The sequence below is a fragment of the Tinamus guttatus genome, unplaced genomic scaffold, assembly GCF_059628265.1.
Source record: "Tinamus guttatus ecotype Peru unplaced genomic scaffold, ASM5962826v1 Tinamus_guttatus_pri_ptg000307l, whole genome shotgun sequence".
In the NCBI taxonomy this organism is placed as follows: domain Eukaryota; kingdom Metazoa; phylum Chordata; class Aves; order Tinamiformes; family Tinamidae; genus Tinamus; species Tinamus guttatus.
The window spans coordinates 3,653,730-3,671,638 of NW_028288841.1; the positions used below are offsets into that span (position 1 = coordinate 3,653,730).

The window sequence follows — 17,909 nt, forward strand, 5'->3', positions numbered from 1 at the left end:
TATCCTTCAGTGTAGATGGTGCTGTTACAGAAATCATGTCTGTATTATTTTTAAATGCTTTTTTAAAAGATCAGTTTAAACAAATCCGTCTGTACATTTAATAGACTGTCAAGCTTGAGAAATTTGAATGTGACCCACTCCTGAAAACGAAAATTGCAGGTCTGACTTGCTCCAGGATTTAACTCCACAGAGGTCAAGGAGTTACACATGCTGGAAGGAGTGGAAAGTGGTAGATTCCCACTAGGTGTTCATAGGTAAGATTTTTATGGGAAAACAGATGCAACTTTATAGCAAAAACCCCGCAAACAAACCCAAGAGTTTAAATCCTGGAGCTTGGTGTTGAGTCACATTGAGCTATTTTGCAGCATCTCATTTTTGCAAAAATCAATCAGTTTCTTACAGGTAGCATATTACAGATAACGTATGCAACATCCGAGGTGCTAACGATCCAGCTCATTTGGAGCATTTCACGAGAAATCATGAAGAAAATACTACATAGAGTCCCACTGCCACTGAATGACGACTGCCACAGAGCTGATAAATGCAGCCCCACAAAATGTGCATGTATTTTAAGTTCCTCCACCAGCAGGACATTTAACCTGTGATTTCCAGCAGAGCCCAGGGGAGCCAGCAGCTTGGGTCCTGCTGCGACGCAGGGCGATTTGCATTGGCTTTTTGCTCGTGCTTAGGTCTGCCCTCCCGATGGGGCTGAAGCGTCTGGTGACCCACAGACGCATCCGCTCCGCGGCGCTCGTCCCCTGCCAAGTGGCCCGGGGGAAACCGGCCTCGCCGCGGGCTCGGGGACCTCGGAGAACTCCAGACTCCACTGCAAAATCCGCCATGGGTTTCCCATGGTAAAAAAAAAAGAAAAGCCAGATTTTTCAGAACTGCCCTCTGAGGGCATCTGGGTTGTTCTTTGGAGGAGCTGGGCAGCTCATCAGCTGAAACCAGGCCTTGGAGGTGCTCTGCTCCCCTGAGAAACCCAGCCAAGCACTGTACAAACAAGCTGTGTATTTTTGCTGATTTACACTATAAGCAGGAGCCTGGGAGGTTCTTTTCCTTTTTTTTTTTTCCTTCATTTTTTACACCACTGGAAATAAAAAAAAAACTCCGAGTTCTCCCTAACATAATCTTATTGGACAAACACTGAATTTGGAGAACTGCTGGCTAATTTCTCACTATTTCTCCCATTGAAGCCAGCACGTCCCTGACTACAAGAAGGAAAAATTTCCTTTTTTTTTTTTTTTCAAAAAGAGCCCTAATAAATGTCCCTTTGCCCACTCTGGCTGCACCTCCGGAGTCACGGGGAAGCTTTGCCACCGATCAGAGCAGCATCAGGCCCATTCTCATTTGCAACACTGATCTGCTCTCAAATACAACTAAAAGACAAAAGTGTTAATAAGAACAACTGCTCAGAGATGCTGTCTTTAAAGAAAATATTGATGCTTATACAACTTTGGCAGCCAGCAGATGTCAATCTTAATTTTTTTCTTCTTATTTTAAATATTTCCCTGGTTAAGTTACTATACATCAGAATATTCTGCTAAGATAGCTGGAGCACTGACAGTTACATGAAACGTATACGATATACTTATCAAACATTTCATCCAACATCATGTAAAGCTCATACATATTTATAGTTTTCATGCAAAATGTTATGCAACAACAATGTTATTTTGTGCTGACGTTGATATTTGAAAATGTTGCATATGTCAGACATTGCTAGACAAAAAATGGACATTTTGAAATAAATGCTACCTCTAAATCTCTAAAAACCTACCACATCATGCCGAGTGTTTGGTGTAAAGCTGCACATGAGAACTAGCTTTCTAATACTAAACTAAACAAGCAACTGCTAGACTAGAAAACCACTGCATTAAAGGAAGGAAGACTATTACAGTACTTGGCGTCTGTTTGGCCATGCCTTTGAGCATATGATTTATCATGTTAGTCTGCGTTTGAGGAGATGATGGTGGCCCAGCCGGGGGCTTAGGCTTGGACGGACGGGCTGCTTGGGCATGATGGAGAGAGACGCCAAAAGTAAAGAGACATATGACTTCATCAACAGTGACAAAAAGATGAAAACTTTGAAAGAAACATAAGCAGAAATGATCAAGTACAAATGGAATAAGCTGCTGGTTTTTGCTTCTCGGTACGTTACGTATTACACAATAATGACACAATCTGACAACGAATATTACAGAAGTCAGCAGATTCTAACATCCTACGTTGCTGTGCAATCAGAAAGCTAAAAATTCAACATAAGTGTGACACCGCATTTCATGTAGCCAAGAGAGACAATGAAATTAGGGTAATGTAGTTAAAGCTCTGGAATTCAGAAGAGGTGCACTAAGAAAGACCACCTAAAGCCAGCACCCCAGGGCCTAGGTACATTTAGCAATAGAATAATGAGCACAGGAATTAATTGCTTTGCAAATATCAATTACACATTTTAGAATTAAACGTCACTGTTGGTTAAAGGGAGCTATAAAATATTCTTGTGCAATTTAAACATGTAAAAAAATCTGTCACTTAAAAATGTGTGGTTCCTGATCGTTTCCAGCTCATTTAATTATTTTCAACTTGGAATTCTAGTGGCTTTTATATTCTGGGTTGAATCATATATAAAAACTTGCCAGCTCTATCAAATATGTTACTTGCTATTCCAAATGTTAGAATACTGCAATCAGGACTTGACCCATCTGTCATATAGTTTACAGTATCAGCATAAGAAAAATTCAAAGAAAATAGCCTTTCATTTTACATACACTCAGAGATAAATTATATACTGTGAATATATTAACACAATAGTTTCTATTACATTTAATGACAGTTTTTGGTAGCATTGTAACTATTTTTAATAATTCCATTTGCAAGGATTCTGGCATATTTATCTGGACATTCTATTGCCAAAAGTCTTTGCCATTTTGCTTGCATTTTCCAGCGGGAAAAAAAAAATTGGTTGGCTTGCACAAAGTAGATTTCTGATTGCTTTTAATCCTCACAGAATTATAACAATTATCAGAGTGTAATAAGGAATATTCGAGTAAACCATTAGTCAAAGATTATGAGTTAGGTCTGTTCCCTCTCTCCATACATATAGGTAGATATACATACATAAACACACATACACTGTGCATGTGCACGCATGCACACACATACACACAATTCTAGCCTTTTAGGCTGTGTAGTCATTAAATACAGATCTTTAGACCTTTTTTGTTTTGTTTTGTTTTCTGGTAACAGGAAAAGCAAAGCAATTTGTTCTCCTCTGAAGTCACCCTGGTCCTTTTTCCCTTTACATCAAGGGTGGCTCTTCCCCTCGAACCAAACCTCTCAGCCTCAGGGGATAAAAATAACTGCTTTTTTGGGCATAGGCCTAATGAATTTCAGTCTAATTTAAAACATAAGGAAGAATTCAATTTGGCTACTGACTGATGGCTCCTGAGCTCAAGGCAGGCATCTAAGAGCAGTATTTCCCCGCCTGGTGCCCCTGGTTCACCCTCAAATGCGCCTCCAGCCTCTGCTTCACCAACAGCTTTTCACTCTGTGCCTGATGCTCACAAGTGAAAGACTTGTAGAAAACTGGATCACCGAGCAAATAAAATTTCGGGGGGGTTCTGCCTGCAATACAGAGTGCAATTCTCTCACTGCAATTCTGCCTCACATCCATCACGCCAAATCCATGCTACTCTGGGTACATTTATTGCTTCAAATCCACTGTGTGCAACTCCTGACAGATCTGAAGCCTTTTCAAAGCAGGTATCTGTCAGTCTGCATCGTGATTCATGCTAAGTGGACTACCAACACATCAGCATCGGTGAGAATTAAACCTACAGCTTTTCATATTTTGTGAACTTGCGAACTTTTTATATGTTTTAAAAGCACTGTCCTCAACTCAGTGATTTCTTTGTAATAACTAAAGATTTCCAAGCCCTGCCAAAGGGTGCGCAAGTGCTTTCTGTGCGTTCATCTGGGAGCCAACCGTGTAAATGTTAAAAACGCTAGAGAATAATGGGGTTAGCCTGAGGATAAGGCATAGTGTTCATCTATGATATTCAAGAAATTTGAGAATATCTGAAAGGAATTTCAGGGATGACAACATTTTTTTTCTTTCAAAACGAGGTGCACTGTCTTCAAACTAAGAACAATTTGTAGAACTGCTTTTTCAGCTCACAGAGGCTCCAATGCAGCTCTCGAACCTCCAGAGCAGACTGTACTCCTGATTAATCAGCCTAGAGAAAAATTTTTACATATCTGAGCTGTATCTCAGGCTTCAGGCAGCAAGTTGCTCTGAAGTTGGTATGAGACCTGTAGGAAGATAACACTGCAACGCTGACCATCATGATTCCTGAAACTCTTGCAATAACTTCGACACTGTTTTAAATAGTGCCTTTTAAAGAACAAGAGGAATTCTCGAAAGCTGCACGATCATTGCTCTGTTAAACAGCTGAATACTACTTGGAGGAAGGAAAACAGCTAAAGCAGCAATTCAGCAAGTACACAAATACAGGTCGCATTTATGTCTGAGCTACAGTGTGTAATTTATTCATGACTTCAGTCTCCACTCCTGCCTACAAGGACTGAAGTTTTTGTACATTTTGCATCCATATTTATTTGGGAAACATCATTTAATTTTCTTCCAAGTTTTATCAGGAACACTGGAAGTGATATCAGCTGGGCTGATACATTGCACCGAACCTCTTCCCGTCTCTGACTAGATTAATAAACAGACAGTCACCATCGCTGCTACTTAAATGTGCTTGCTAAAAAACACAGCTATGTGCAGGCGGCTTCCCAGGCTGAGATCCAGGGAAAGCAAGTGAGGCCAAGTGAGCACAGCTCCCGAGCCGGGCACTGCCGAAGCCTGTATCCCTACCCCACTGGTGCTTCCTTGGATGGTGGAGCTGGATTTTGGGGAAAAGCATAAATGATGCTTTTGGATAGCTCAGGAAGAGCTGGTTTCCCTTGGTGACAGAGTAAAAGGACTTTTGTGGGTCCATGACCTCTCCAGCTATTCTCCCCTTACCGAGCGCCCTGCACGAGCTCTGCGCCATCCCGCGATGCTGCCGCGGCAGCTCCAAGCTGATCGCTGGCTCTCCTGGATTTCTGATCTCCGTGAATTAACTCCGAAGCACCACAGGAAGCCAAAAGCAAGCCACCATACAAGGAATATTCCGTCTAAGAGTTAAAAACTGCCTTATCCTAAGCACAACCAATTGCCAAAGTGACAGCTACAGGCTTGGCTCACATCTCGGCTAAAGCTGCCTCTGCCCAACGCCAGCAGTGTAAAGTGGCATTAGTGTAAATGAGAACAAGATCCTCTAATTCTGCAGCACTTGAACCCTGTGCACTGTGTTTCGCAAGTCCTTTACTTACAGGATGGAGAAGTTATTCTTTTCTAAAGAAATAATGCATCCCCAACTTACATAGATAAGCAGACAGACACTTAATAGAAGGTTGCATCTGCTAATCTGAGTGTTAGCAGCTTTGTCCGATTAATAAATAAAACAGGTGATTAATATTTAATTGTTTTAGCTACATGTTCTGTTTAACTTTTTATTTTTAAAAAATGTTTTAAAGCAAGGCAAGGGAATATATGCTCTGCAGGATAGGGTGATACTGTAGTTTAAGATGAAGTTGTTTCTGGTATCTGTTGTCTGTAGTTAAATAAATAAAAAGTCAGGGCAAAATTAACTCATTTTTGATTCCACTTGATTTCAAGATGAGGAACTGATTTCGAGTTCAGTCCTGCTGACCTTGCCTGAAAATTTTCCCATTAAAGAGGGCAGGAGATTTGTGGGCACAAAGCAGGTAAGCTGGGATTCACTACGTCTTTTCTCTGGCTTTGAGTACCAAGAAGAAGCACTTTTATTTTTAAATGAGTGGGGCCATCGAAATGTCCTTCTGAACTTCCGAAACATGCGACTAGCCTTTGCCAGAAGGTGGATGCTCAACGCACCCACCCTGCTACAGCCCAAGAGCCTTCGCTCACACCAAGCCCAGCGTCATTACGGGCACTAGCTGCACCTCTACTTGTTATCTTTGCAATGGGTTTATTTGCACCTCCCAGAGCTACAGGGAAAATTAATAATTGTTTTCTGAATACTGCTTGCTATTCTAACTTGGTTTTAGTATCAGACAGTATCACCAGGTCCTGGGCCAAATTTTGCCCCAGCATCTCAGGAGGATGATGCCAGCGGCTATAGAGACCAGCAGAAACCAGGGCAGATGTTGCCTCAACTTCCTGGCCTGCTCCTTGAACATGATTTCCCTTTGCAAATAGCAGAAATGAAACTGACCCTTTTTCCACAGAACATAACACTCTACTCACAAAAAGAAATGAACAGTTCAGGTTTCAAAGACTTTGGAACTACGGACTCTGGTACAAAACAGAAACGAGAACAGGGGCCTAGAGAACTACAGAATCACTTCTGAAGAGACGGGCACTTCAGGAGCCTAACGGTGTCCTTGCTCCATTACACATCACCACAGGTCATAAACAAGAGACAAACACGACTTCCGTCTGACCGTATATTTGTTACACATTAACAAAAATAATAGAAAATAATAAAAACTAAAAATCCATTCCCCCCATTAGGGCATCAAACAGAAGATATGAAAAACAAAAATGAACGTTAGTTTAGTTATAAATGTGCTTGTTGGGTGTGTTCAACTAATGGCCGAAACATCAACATTTCTGCACCAAAAGTGAGCTGCAGTTCTTTTGGAAAATGATAATCTTGCCCTTTTTAAAGACTAGATTCTCTATTCGAACCGTCTCCTAAGAAGGTCATGTGGTTACTACAAGGTATTTCTAATCTACACTCTACTCTAAGGAAGGAGGAAAAAGAAATTATGTATGTTGAGACAGCACAAATTAACTCCTTAAGTATTAATGCATCTCCATTTTCAGTCTGAAGGAGTACATATCTTAAGGAGCTATGAAAAAGAAACAAAATAAATATAACTCAACAGTCCTAGCAATTTATAATGCATATACAATTGTTCACCTGCATCCTTTTGATTCTCTATATGAAAGAGAGAAAGCAACAAGGAGAGAAAAGAGAGAAACAAGAACAGATAGGCAGGATTAATGAGCAAGTGGACCGCACAGCCCCCCAGTTATGTGTGATATATGACATTTGAAAAGAAGAAAAGTTGCCCAGTCTTGCCCCCCACCCAGAAGCATGGTATTACCAAAAGAAGCTCCTTTCACGGAGGTGAAAGCAAGTGCTGCACAAATAGGAAATTAGAGTCCGCAAGCTCTGAGAACATACAAGGATGCTCCGAAGGACAACGGCGCTCGTATGTCCACCCAGAGCTCGGTGCAAGAGAGTAAGTTAAAAAAAATCTAGGAAGAGAACAAGTAAAGCACTTCTGCTTGAGAGTAACAGACAGGAGACACGCGAAATCTGATGTACAGAGAAAGGACAGCCTTATAGGATCTTATACACAGGATTGGTTCAAGATCTTATATGCAGGAAAAGGGACGGCTTTTTCCCAATGTCCTTTATCTGACCTCTAGCTCATCTCTCCCCGATGTAGCTGCTGCCTTTGGATTGTGTACCAGTGACAAGCACTTTACAAATTGGGGTTACACAGAAGCAAAGTAAAAATGCATTCAGGTCACGGACATAAAGAGGAACGGAAAAAACTCACAGACAATCTGAGTTTATCACAAACAAATGGCTTAATCGTCTAACCTGGTTCAGGCTGATAAAAAGTGACTGGACTTCTCACACTGGGTTTCACAGACAGAAGCAACAGACAAGCCAATGCTAAAAGACTTGAAGCAAGGAGAGTGAGTTGGTTTGGATCTGGAGTTTCTCGAGGTAATGAGAACAGAAAGAGTGAGGACAGCATGGAGAGGAGGGTGGTAGGTACTCACGAATGGTTAAATCCATCACTTGAGAGGCCAAGCAGAAGACAGGATGCTCATACATTTCTCTCTTTTTCCCTATAAAAGAGGATTTGGGCATGCAAGAGGCTTAGGTCAGAGGTAAAGAGGTTATAGGTTATAGGTCAGAGGAAAACTTTGTATTAGGTTAAGAGGAAAATAGCTGCAGAGTATTTTGGGATACGCACAGGATAAAAGGAAGAAAAAAAAAAAAAGGAGGTTTAAAATTGGAGATCTGCTGGATTAACCATTCAGCATGCCCATGAGTCACAAGAGAGGTTGTGACCATGATTCTAAAGGTCTTATTCTGTTTGCAAGAATATAATGATCAAAACATCATGAATAGAGGGGAAATAGATTTCTGTTGGTTTAAGGCTCCAAGATACTAAGGATTTCAGCCTTCAGTATCTAAGGCTTTCACAGGTATTTCTTCATAAACATAGCCTCAAAAGCACTGCTGCCACTCATTATTTTCACAGCTCAGACAAGACTTGCTTTAAAACATGTGGATATTTAAGTGTCAGCTTTTAAAGTAAAATTTCAAAATCGTCTACTGTATACGGAAATGCACCTTGGCGAGGTAAATTTGTTACTCGCTCTTCTAAGAAACTATTTTAAGATGTAGTGGACTATGCTCATGAGAGAAAACCTGATGCATGCAGCTGGCGGATGTTGGGTTGTTGGAATTAACAATCCCAGCATGCTTTGACATTGGTGTTACAACCACTTTTAGAGAGACAGGATAAAAAAGTGGCTGTGGCCAATCACGGGTAAAGGAGGAGAAAAGCAGAAGAGAGCAGATAGTGTGGAATGAACTATTTCTCTGAAAAGGTAGCTGGGAAAAAAAAAAGTTTGTTGCTTCAAAGTATTCCCAGACCTAAAAGTCACAGTGCAAAAAAGAGGGCAGATAATTAACACAACCAAGAAGAATTGAGGCACAAAAGGAAAAGTACACACTAACTGTTCTACTTTGGAAATGAATGCATTTTTACTTACAGATCATAAAGTTTGTTTTTGCAAAGATTTATCTGAAAGAAGAGAGCAAATCTTACCAACGGGTTAGTGATATTTACACAGGGAACCTAAGGGAGCCAGCACTGGGTAGAAGCATCCATCAACAGAAAAGCTGCTTTTGATTCTCAGTCCTTCTCCATCCTTGTCAAGTATATTTAAACATTGCATTTTACAGAATACACCAATTAAAATATCCTGTGAAGTTGAGTGCTTCGATAAATTGCCTGATAATACAGTGCTTATGAAACCTTCGTTCCTTCTCTATTTTTGTCACTCATTACCAAGTCAAGAGTTGATAAACATCCTTTTAGTGCCCAATTCTTAAGTGTTTCTCACTGGATGCATAACAATGAATTCATTACCACTGGTACACAATTTGCATCGTTAGACAGAAAAAAAAAAGGAAAAAGAGAGGACATGTCATGTACATAACCCGGACAATTTGCCACATAACAACCCAATTTTTCATGTAAACAAGAACTAGGAGTAAATCAGAGGGGATTTTTTTTTTCTCCTTTCCACATTGTCCTAGAGACACACAACGATAATCTGAGCTGTGGGAAAGCTTCGTATCACACATGACAGAAACCCAAAGCCTAGAGCAGAACATACCATTCATTTGGAACATACAGTTTTAAGCAATTGCAAACATGGACAGAGTTGGGCCGGAGTCCCACCCAGGGTACAGCAGCCAACAAGGTAGCAATGTAAACTGATTACCATGGAAAGAACTACTGGATCATAGAGCTTCAGCTAACACATATCCTGCAGCAAGCTTTAAAATGTCTTTTTTGATGGCTACATGTGTCTCTGGTCACTGGTTATTATTCTCCCATAACTTAAAAGGTCAATAATATCAGCCCTGCTGGATTTAGAGTGACAAGAAAGAAATCCAAGGCAAGTACAGGACTGACTGATCAATGACTGCTATGCAAAGTGCAAAGGCAATGAAATACTTCCCTCCCCCGCAAAAAAAAGACATTTTAAACCGGCTACAAATGATTAAGCAGAGATTAAACATTTTTTTTTTCAGATTCTTATTATTTGTTTGCTTCCTGAACTCCACTGTCACAAGCAATTAGTTGCACTATACTTTCAGCTGCAAAGATGACATCCCAAGTATTTCTCAATTTGTTTTTTAAAACCACAACATGAGTCTAAATACTACACCACTGGCCAAATGCGCTAACAATCAAAAATAAAAAAAAAAGAAAAGTTACAGTTCCTTTTAACTGTTTCCTCTCTCCTTTTCCAAAAAGGAAACATTTTGCATAGCTGCCATTCTCCACTGCTGCAAAAGCTACCATCACAAAAATGATTCACAGTCACCTCAGTTTTATTGACAAGTGAATATATAGCAAATGAGCTTCTTTTAAATAGCTCCAAGCCACAGTTGCCACCTAGAAATATAACAAAAAAAAAGAGTAATTTCACAAAGAAATAGCCTTACCTTCAATTTTGGCATACTCTGATAGTCGAGTATAATTGACTAGAGCTGCTTGCTCCAAGCATTTACGGATGACTGTTTTTACTTCCTCTTGAGGGACTGGAGTAACTATGTCTTTCATCAGGACCTTGACATAAGAAAATCTGATTTGTTGTGGCATGAGGCACACACAACTCTTTTTTTTTTTCTCCATGCCCAGTGACTCCATGCATTGCAGCGCTAGTGCTGCCTGGCTCGTGGGATGTGTGCGCAATATGTAGGATCCACGGCAAGGTCACCTCAGCCAGCCTGAAACACGGGGAGACCCTTTCGGTAGCTATACTCTTCCCGAAGGCACGTCCACAAAGTGCCCCATCACTTCCAGTTTCTTTGGGAATGTCATGAAGTTCCACCCCAAATGGCCCTGTGCCAGGCAGAGTTGTGGCCTTTCCAGGCTCTGCTTATCCTTTGCATCTCATCTGGGATTGCATTTACTGCTGGCTAGTAGAGAGGAGAGAGCAGCTGGACACAGGGATAGGGAGATTCCTACACATCCTTGGGATGCCTTGGGCTTGGGAAACCCCACATGCTGCAGAACAGCTACCTGGTGTGCTGGAGACTGCAGCTACAACTGACTACACAGGCCTCCAAGTTGAAGCAGGAGAAATCAATGGGCATACCTAAAGCAAGACTTCAATAGTATCAATAATTTCAGGTGCCCTACACAACAATAACAGTCATTTCAGCTTTTCTGGATGGAAAGGCACAAAAATACAGTTTTTTTTAAAAGCTTTTGTTATCCTTAAGCTTACCCTTTCCAGTAGCGATAAAGTAGCTTTCAATGCACCTTCTGGACGGCCGAATGGAAAGCAGTACCTAGAAAAACCACATCAGGTTAAGATCACACCAGAAGCAAACAGATAAGCCTATCTATATCTTTTATAGTGGTATAAAGACGCTCTCCTAGATATGCCCAATCAATACTTTATTATAGCTGCTCTGAATTAGCATTCTTTCTAAAGGGTAATTTTCAGAAGGGGTTTTCATTAGATGAACAGAAAACCAGAACAACAGGTAGCTACTTGTAGCAGCTTATTAAACCTGGGTATCATCTGGAGTTTTTAGCGAAATATTCTGCCTTGGAAAGGACAGTAGCAGTCACTTCCAGCCAGCAGCTCACCAGGTTGTAAATAACTGGCTGGACCAGCCACTGTCACGGCAAGTGACAGCTACAGGGGGCTCGGGCACGGTGTGTGTGAACGCACGTCACCGCTGAATGTGCACGTGGATGCCACCAGTCTGCACGCAAATGCGCATCACCGGTCTGAGTACAAATGCACATTGCTGGTCTGCATGCAAATAAATGCACGTCACTGGTCTGCACGCAAAAACACACGGCCAGCATAGGGCTTCCATGGTGTGCTGGGGGCAATCCAGCACTTATTTGGGGGGCAGTATTCATCGTTCCTGTAATTATGACATCCCTGCTGAAAGCACTGCCTGTTTTTATACTAGGATGAAGTGAAAACGGGCAATAACTAAGAGGGGAAAAATAAGAGGACAAGGGTTTTTTTTCTGGTTAAATTGGATAAAAATCACAGCATTGCCTATGTCAGCAAGATGGTTTGAAATACCCTTTAAAGGTTATATATTTAGAATCACTCTCCAGCTACAAACATGTTACAGTGCAAGCTTCACTGCCCTGCTTGGGTCCGTCTGTGTCACTTTTGCAGAACTCCCATATGCATTCAAAATCTGCCGTTTGCCTTCGCTGCTTACGGGAGGGAGCTGGGAGGAAATCAGTCCCCTCTTGTTCAGGCTGCGATTGCTGCCTTTACCTAAAATGCGTGATCTGATTCTCCAGCAGCAAACGCAGCCGCTCCTTGATCTCTTCGAAGCGCTCTTTCTCGTCGACGGTCACAGTTCCTATTCCGTCGGGCCTGGAGGAGAAATGGCACGAATGATTCAGAGCTCATCCCCTGACCTGGCAAAGCATCTGCACAGCAAACAAGATACTGCAGCCTGGGAAATGCATAACCCAGTGTTAGACCCAGGAGACAGTATGTGGCACACCGAGTGGTCACGGTATCAAAAATCCCGAGCGGAAAAGCGAGCCTCCCTTGGAATGATCATCCCCCTTTAAACAGGGGGATGGCAGGGAATATAGTGTCAGCTTTCACTGCAGGATCAAGCCCAGTGCTAGCTAAATATGTACTTAATTTCTGCAGAAAAAAAAATAAGCTGCTAATTTGCCCCTTAATTCACAGTGTAAAAGGACATCAGCAATAAGTTCATAGAGAAACGGATACAAAATGCGGTGCTGAACTGAACTACCTCCTTAGAATAACCTCCAAACATGAGCCCTCTTCAAGGCTCTCTGCAGCGATGCGCTCAGAGATGCATCATGCAAAACGCAGCGTCTTGTGACTCCAGTTTGTAGGAATTAAGGGATGAACGTGTTTCCCAAAGAGCTCCAAGGAGCCCCCTCGCACCTCCTGCGTGCACAGGACTGCACTGCAGCACGCGCGGGCAGTGCTGCACACCCGGGGACAGCGCGCACCCGTCCCAGCCGCTGCCGGAGCCGTCCCCGTCCCGCCGCGGCTCTGCCGAGCTCATACACTCAGAATCCCTCCTTCATCCCCAAAACGACGCCGGGAGCAGCGGCGAGAGCGCCTCTAATCCAGCCGCCCGGACAACCAGCAGCGCCGCTTCCTACCGCGGAGCAGCAAAGGACGCGGATTTGGGCATTACCGGGTAACTCCGCCGGCACAGCCTCTCCTTAGGTAATGTAAGATGTCTTAAAATCGAACAAGTGTTCTGACTTAAAGGCCTCCTCCAGCGTGCAGCTTAAGCTGCATAAATCCTCCGAACTAAACTGGTTTGGCTATACAAAAGACTTGGCAAGGGATTACAAAGCTCCTAATGAACCTCCTGTCAGGGGTTAATTGGTTGGCTTTATTTTCCTCTTAAAGAATCAAAGGCCCTACACTTAAAAAAAAATACCTATAAAAATTAAAATCGATAAAATCTGTACCATCGCTTCTCCTTGACCCTGTGTTTAGTAAGCTCTTAGTATCATAAATATGATCTCTTCTGTGCCAGTGCAGGCGAATAAAGCAATAAACTTCTCAGCAAAACTTAGAGGATATTCACGGTATGTTTTTAAAGCTAAATATGCATTAAATAGAACTTATAGCATGGACAGAGAAAAACACTTGAATACCAGAGGATATTTTTAAATTTAATCAGTATTTCATCAGAAATTTCTGCTTGATTATTTGCCAAATTCAGTGCATTAAAGAGAAAAAAAAAAAGGAAAAGATTTAGGCTGAAACTTGAATAAAATGTCTCAGCTGGGGAACGTGTTTTATAAACACTTTTGGAAGTATGGATCTGGTCTCATTAGTACCTAATTAGGACTAGTTATTTTGAAGAAATGAGCAAGCCACAAGGAAAAAAATAAGATATTGAGCACACAACTAATGTCTGAACATACTTAATATATCTCCACTCCAAAATTCCATAAAATACTTAATACTTAGAGAGGTTTTCTTCATGCCTTTTGCTGTGCTGGTTTGTTCAGCAGAAGAGCTGGTAATTCGAGACAGACCACAATTCATGCTGCATATTCAGGGGCAGGGTTGAAGTCCTCATTTGACTTTTGGCATCGGGTCCCCCCTCCGTACCCAGCACAGCTCACAGAGTGTCATTAGGTTAATTGTATCCGCGCTGACAAATGATGGAGTAAAAGCTGCCTGCGCTGGCAGTGATTTGCTGGTGGACTGGAAATGGTCTGAAAGTTGTGTTGCCCTTTGCAGGGTCAGCAACCTCCAACGATGGTTAGATTTACCAACCGGCCGTGGAAAACTTGGAAGGATGAACATGGGGTCTAAATGACTCTTCTCAAGGACAGCAATTGTACAAAGAAGTGCTGCTTTAAAAAATAATTGACAGCTTTTAAAAAATATATGTTCAAGTGATTTAATTGAAAGCAGAGTGCAACCCATGCCCACTCCAGATTTGGGAGTCCGGACAACTCACCACAGATGTTGGTGAAAGCAATTTGGGCTGGTATCTCATAACTACAGTTGGGTCTTTTTGCTCCAACCTGAATCTTTCATGGTATTCGCTCCAGTTTTGTTGGAAGTTGGTATTTACACACCTAAGAACTGAAGCTGAAATGCCCTGGCACAAGAGCACCTTTCACTTTGGGGCCCAGCAAATCAAAAATGCAGAGCTCTGAAAGCAGAAATATTACAACACTGAACCAGACGATCACGAAGGAATCTGGGGCCTTTGGAGGTCCTCAGTGAACCTCTGTCGCAAACAACTCTCGTTTAAGCTCCAACACCCCAAAACGCCCTGCGCAGCGACACCAACCCAACCACTGAGGCTCGCGCGGGGCCACACGTTCACCCGGCGCGTTGCCTGGGGTCATCTCCCGGTCTTTGCATTTTCCTGGCTCTTTCGGGAGACGGGAGATGCCCGAGCCGGTTGCTCCGGCCCGCGGTGAAAAGCCCCGGCCGCGTTTGTGTATCATGTTCCTCCAAACTTGAGACAATCTCCAGGTCAGCTGTAGCCATTTTTGGAGCAGCGCGGATGTCTGGAAGGGCCTGCCAACCGAGAGCCATCACCACAGCAAGGACTTCCTTTCTCAAGCAGCTGTGGACTATATTACATCTGACATGACGAGCATCTCTTGAATCTACCTTTCAAATTTTCGGCAAACCATTTTCTCACTGTCCTTCACAAAGTTGACATTTTCGGCAGCATGATAGGAAAGATGTCATGTCGGCTGCTTTTCAAGTTGTTGTCACAGTGGTTAGCACCAGTTCTGTCATCTTTACTTTCCTCACAATCCCCCATCTTGAGCCATGTCACAAATAATAATACTTCCAATGTTTTTGTCAAATTTCAAATACTATAACCCAGCTGCACATCTTCAGATTTACTAGTTATGTTAATCTTTGTTGCTCATCTTCCCAGAAGCTGAAGCATTAGGAACTCATTAATTAGTGACAAATGCAGGATATACATAGAACTAGAAAAACACCACTGAAAGCCTTGCACTTAATTTATTAGCTTGATAATTTTGAAACCTAATTAAGCATTCAAGTCAAATAGACTTTGAAAATGTAATCTTTTTGAGGGAACATATTTATTTTCCCTTTTGCAAGAACACAAAGGGTATATAGCTTAGCACTGCTATAATTTAAGAATCACTTCTGTGCTCTAGACAATTCCAGTACATGGCTGACACTTCTGCAAAAATCTGCAAGAAAACTTCAAGTCTCACCAGCTCTTTCTGATACTTATAGGCATTTTTTTTTCACGAAAGATGTCCATCCAACTCAACTTTTATGCCTTATCTTACGGATAGAATCACAGGCTCCTCCTGAAGGAGCATTCCTGCAGCAAGAAAGCAAGCTAAAATGCAACTGTAGGAAATTAATTTCTTACATACGATGCAGAACCATAACCTTGTAACACTGGGTTAAGCAGCAATGACAAATGAAAAAAGAGCAAAATGGTGAAAAGGTCTATACGTGTATTGCACATACAGAAGCACAAAGCACAAAATGGGCTTGCATCTATGGATTTAGGTCACCAAAAACATCTGCATCTCCACCTGAGTGGAGACACATTCCCAACTGATGCTCTACAGCTCTTGCCATGGGTACTTGAGGTGTCGGGTATAAGCTATGGGCAGAGAGGGAAGCAAAAGGTGAAAAAGGCAAGAAAAGAAACAGGAAATTTTTGTCTATGGGAAAGCAAAAATCACTCCTTCTGCTGCACATTCACTATGCCTCCTCTCAACTTGCAGATTCCTAATGTAAATATCTCACACAAAAAGTTTTAAATGGTGCTTTCTAATGGTTTTTAGGTTTTAAGCCATGAAAGCAACAGGATCAACAAAGCAGGTGGTGATATTAAAAAAAGGTTGCAATTTAAAAGGCAAAAATGATAGTCCTTGTTTAGCTTAGATGGTTTGTACAAATTCCAGGCTTAATTATAAATTATAATTAGGACCTGTGATCCTAAGGCCACTGCTTTATTCTACAAGTCCCGCCTCCCCCCATGCCCTTTTCTAATTATACCCAGTGCCCCCAGGGCTAGTTATGCTGCTAAAACAAATATATCAAAATGATTTTTAACAAAGACTAATATATGAAGCAATAGCCTGCATTTGTATGCAATTATAAATATACAGTATAGCTCCAGTGGGTTAATCTCTTTGACATAAGCCTGTATGAAATACCCGAACGGCTTAGAAATGAAAAGACATATCATCTTTTACACCTTTTATGCCTAACCTATCTATGCTCTTTTACTTGGGGAAAAAATATTGCTTACACGTAGCAAACAGATCTTTGCATGCGCTGTGAGCCCTGGCATGCAGAGCCAAACAAAAACAACAATCACAAAACAATGTCAAAAAACGATGCAAATAATTTGATTTTTTAAGTAACAACTGCAATATAAAACACGTGCTGCCTTCAGCTCTCTTGCCGGCTGCCAGGTGCAGCACGTACGAGCCAGGCAGTGGGCACGGACGATGAGCGGCCACAGCGGTGATTTCCACAGGGCCCCCGGATAAACCTGCCCTCCAGGATCCCACCTGTTTGCACCGCTCGGAAAAGCGTTTTCCACAAACGCTCTGCGCCGCGTGGAGCCGCGTCACGGCTCACTGCTTTTCCAGCGGCATCTCCGGGCGGGATGCGCCCGCCGAGCTCTGCCATCCTGCACCCATCGCCGTGAATCCCGTCAGCCGGCAACGCGGAGCGGCTGCTCGGCTGGTCCCTGCCGCTGCCCGGCACGTCGGCACCGGGGCTGCGTCGCAGCCGGCACGCTCGACTGGGAACAGGCTCCCCAAAGCCTGTGGAGAGCACACCAAGTTAACTACTATGGTCACACGTTGGGTGAAAGTGTCAATACAGTAAGTATTTTTGTCAGACCAAAAAAGTCCCGTTTTTCTTTTGCTTTTTAGTAGCTCTATGGAAATCTTGTTTTTATGTGAAATAGCCAGATATGTAATTAGAATATAATTGAAAAATATAAATATAGTATACAGGCTTTTTAATTCTTCAAGGTCTACAAAACAATATTTCTAGTTGCTTGAATTTGCTAAAAAATTCCCAAACCTCATGCTAATGCTAGCTAATGACAGAGCTAGCATTATTTATGTGGTAAAATACACCTCACACAGAAAAGAGCAGGTCCCTGCCATACCAGGAAAGGAAAGAGGGGGCTTGTAGTTATTTGGGCTTGGGTCACCAGACTGAGCGCCTCAGCTCATCTCACTGTCACTGAACAACTCTCAGGAACGATGCTGCTCAGTCATCACCACACGCGAGGGGATTCAATCTGGCATCCTGATTCTGATAAGCTCAGTGTCTGTTAACACTTGGTATGCAGACGTTTAACACTTGGGTCTTATCTGTAAAAGTTCAAGACTGACCAAACACAGAGAGATTCTTTTTTGGCACCAACTTTAACAGTATATTGGAAAAAGTTAGTGCATGGCTTCATCTGAGAAAGCCTATGAGAAGCCAAGGCCCCTCCCTAAAG

The 17,909-nt window shown here is 42.3% G+C and overlaps 1 protein-coding gene across 10 annotated transcripts in view; it reads right to left on the reverse strand.

Annotated features, from left to right (window-relative positions):
• Nucleotides 1–17,909, reverse strand: part of CADPS (calcium dependent secretion activator) — a 198,121-nt gene that overhangs the window by 53,435 nt on the left and 126,777 nt on the right. For 3 of the 10 annotated variants that reach the window (XM_088528266.1, XM_088528262.1, XM_088528271.1), the window contains 5 exons: nucleotides 12,179–12,280; nucleotides 11,153–11,216; nucleotides 10,365–10,488; nucleotides 7,892–7,960; nucleotides 7,014–7,031 (listed from right to left, as the gene is read on the reverse strand). In XM_088528266.1, coding sequence (XP_088384392.1) covers nucleotides 7,014–7,031; nucleotides 7,892–7,960; nucleotides 10,365–10,488; nucleotides 11,153–11,216; nucleotides 12,179–12,280 — 377 coding nt within the window. The remainder of the gene's footprint in view (nucleotides 1–7,013; nucleotides 7,032–7,891; nucleotides 7,961–10,364; nucleotides 10,489–11,152; nucleotides 11,217–12,178; nucleotides 12,281–17,909) is intronic. The other 7 variants (XM_088528269.1, XM_088528265.1, XM_088528272.1 and 4 more) reach the window with 3 other exon arrangements.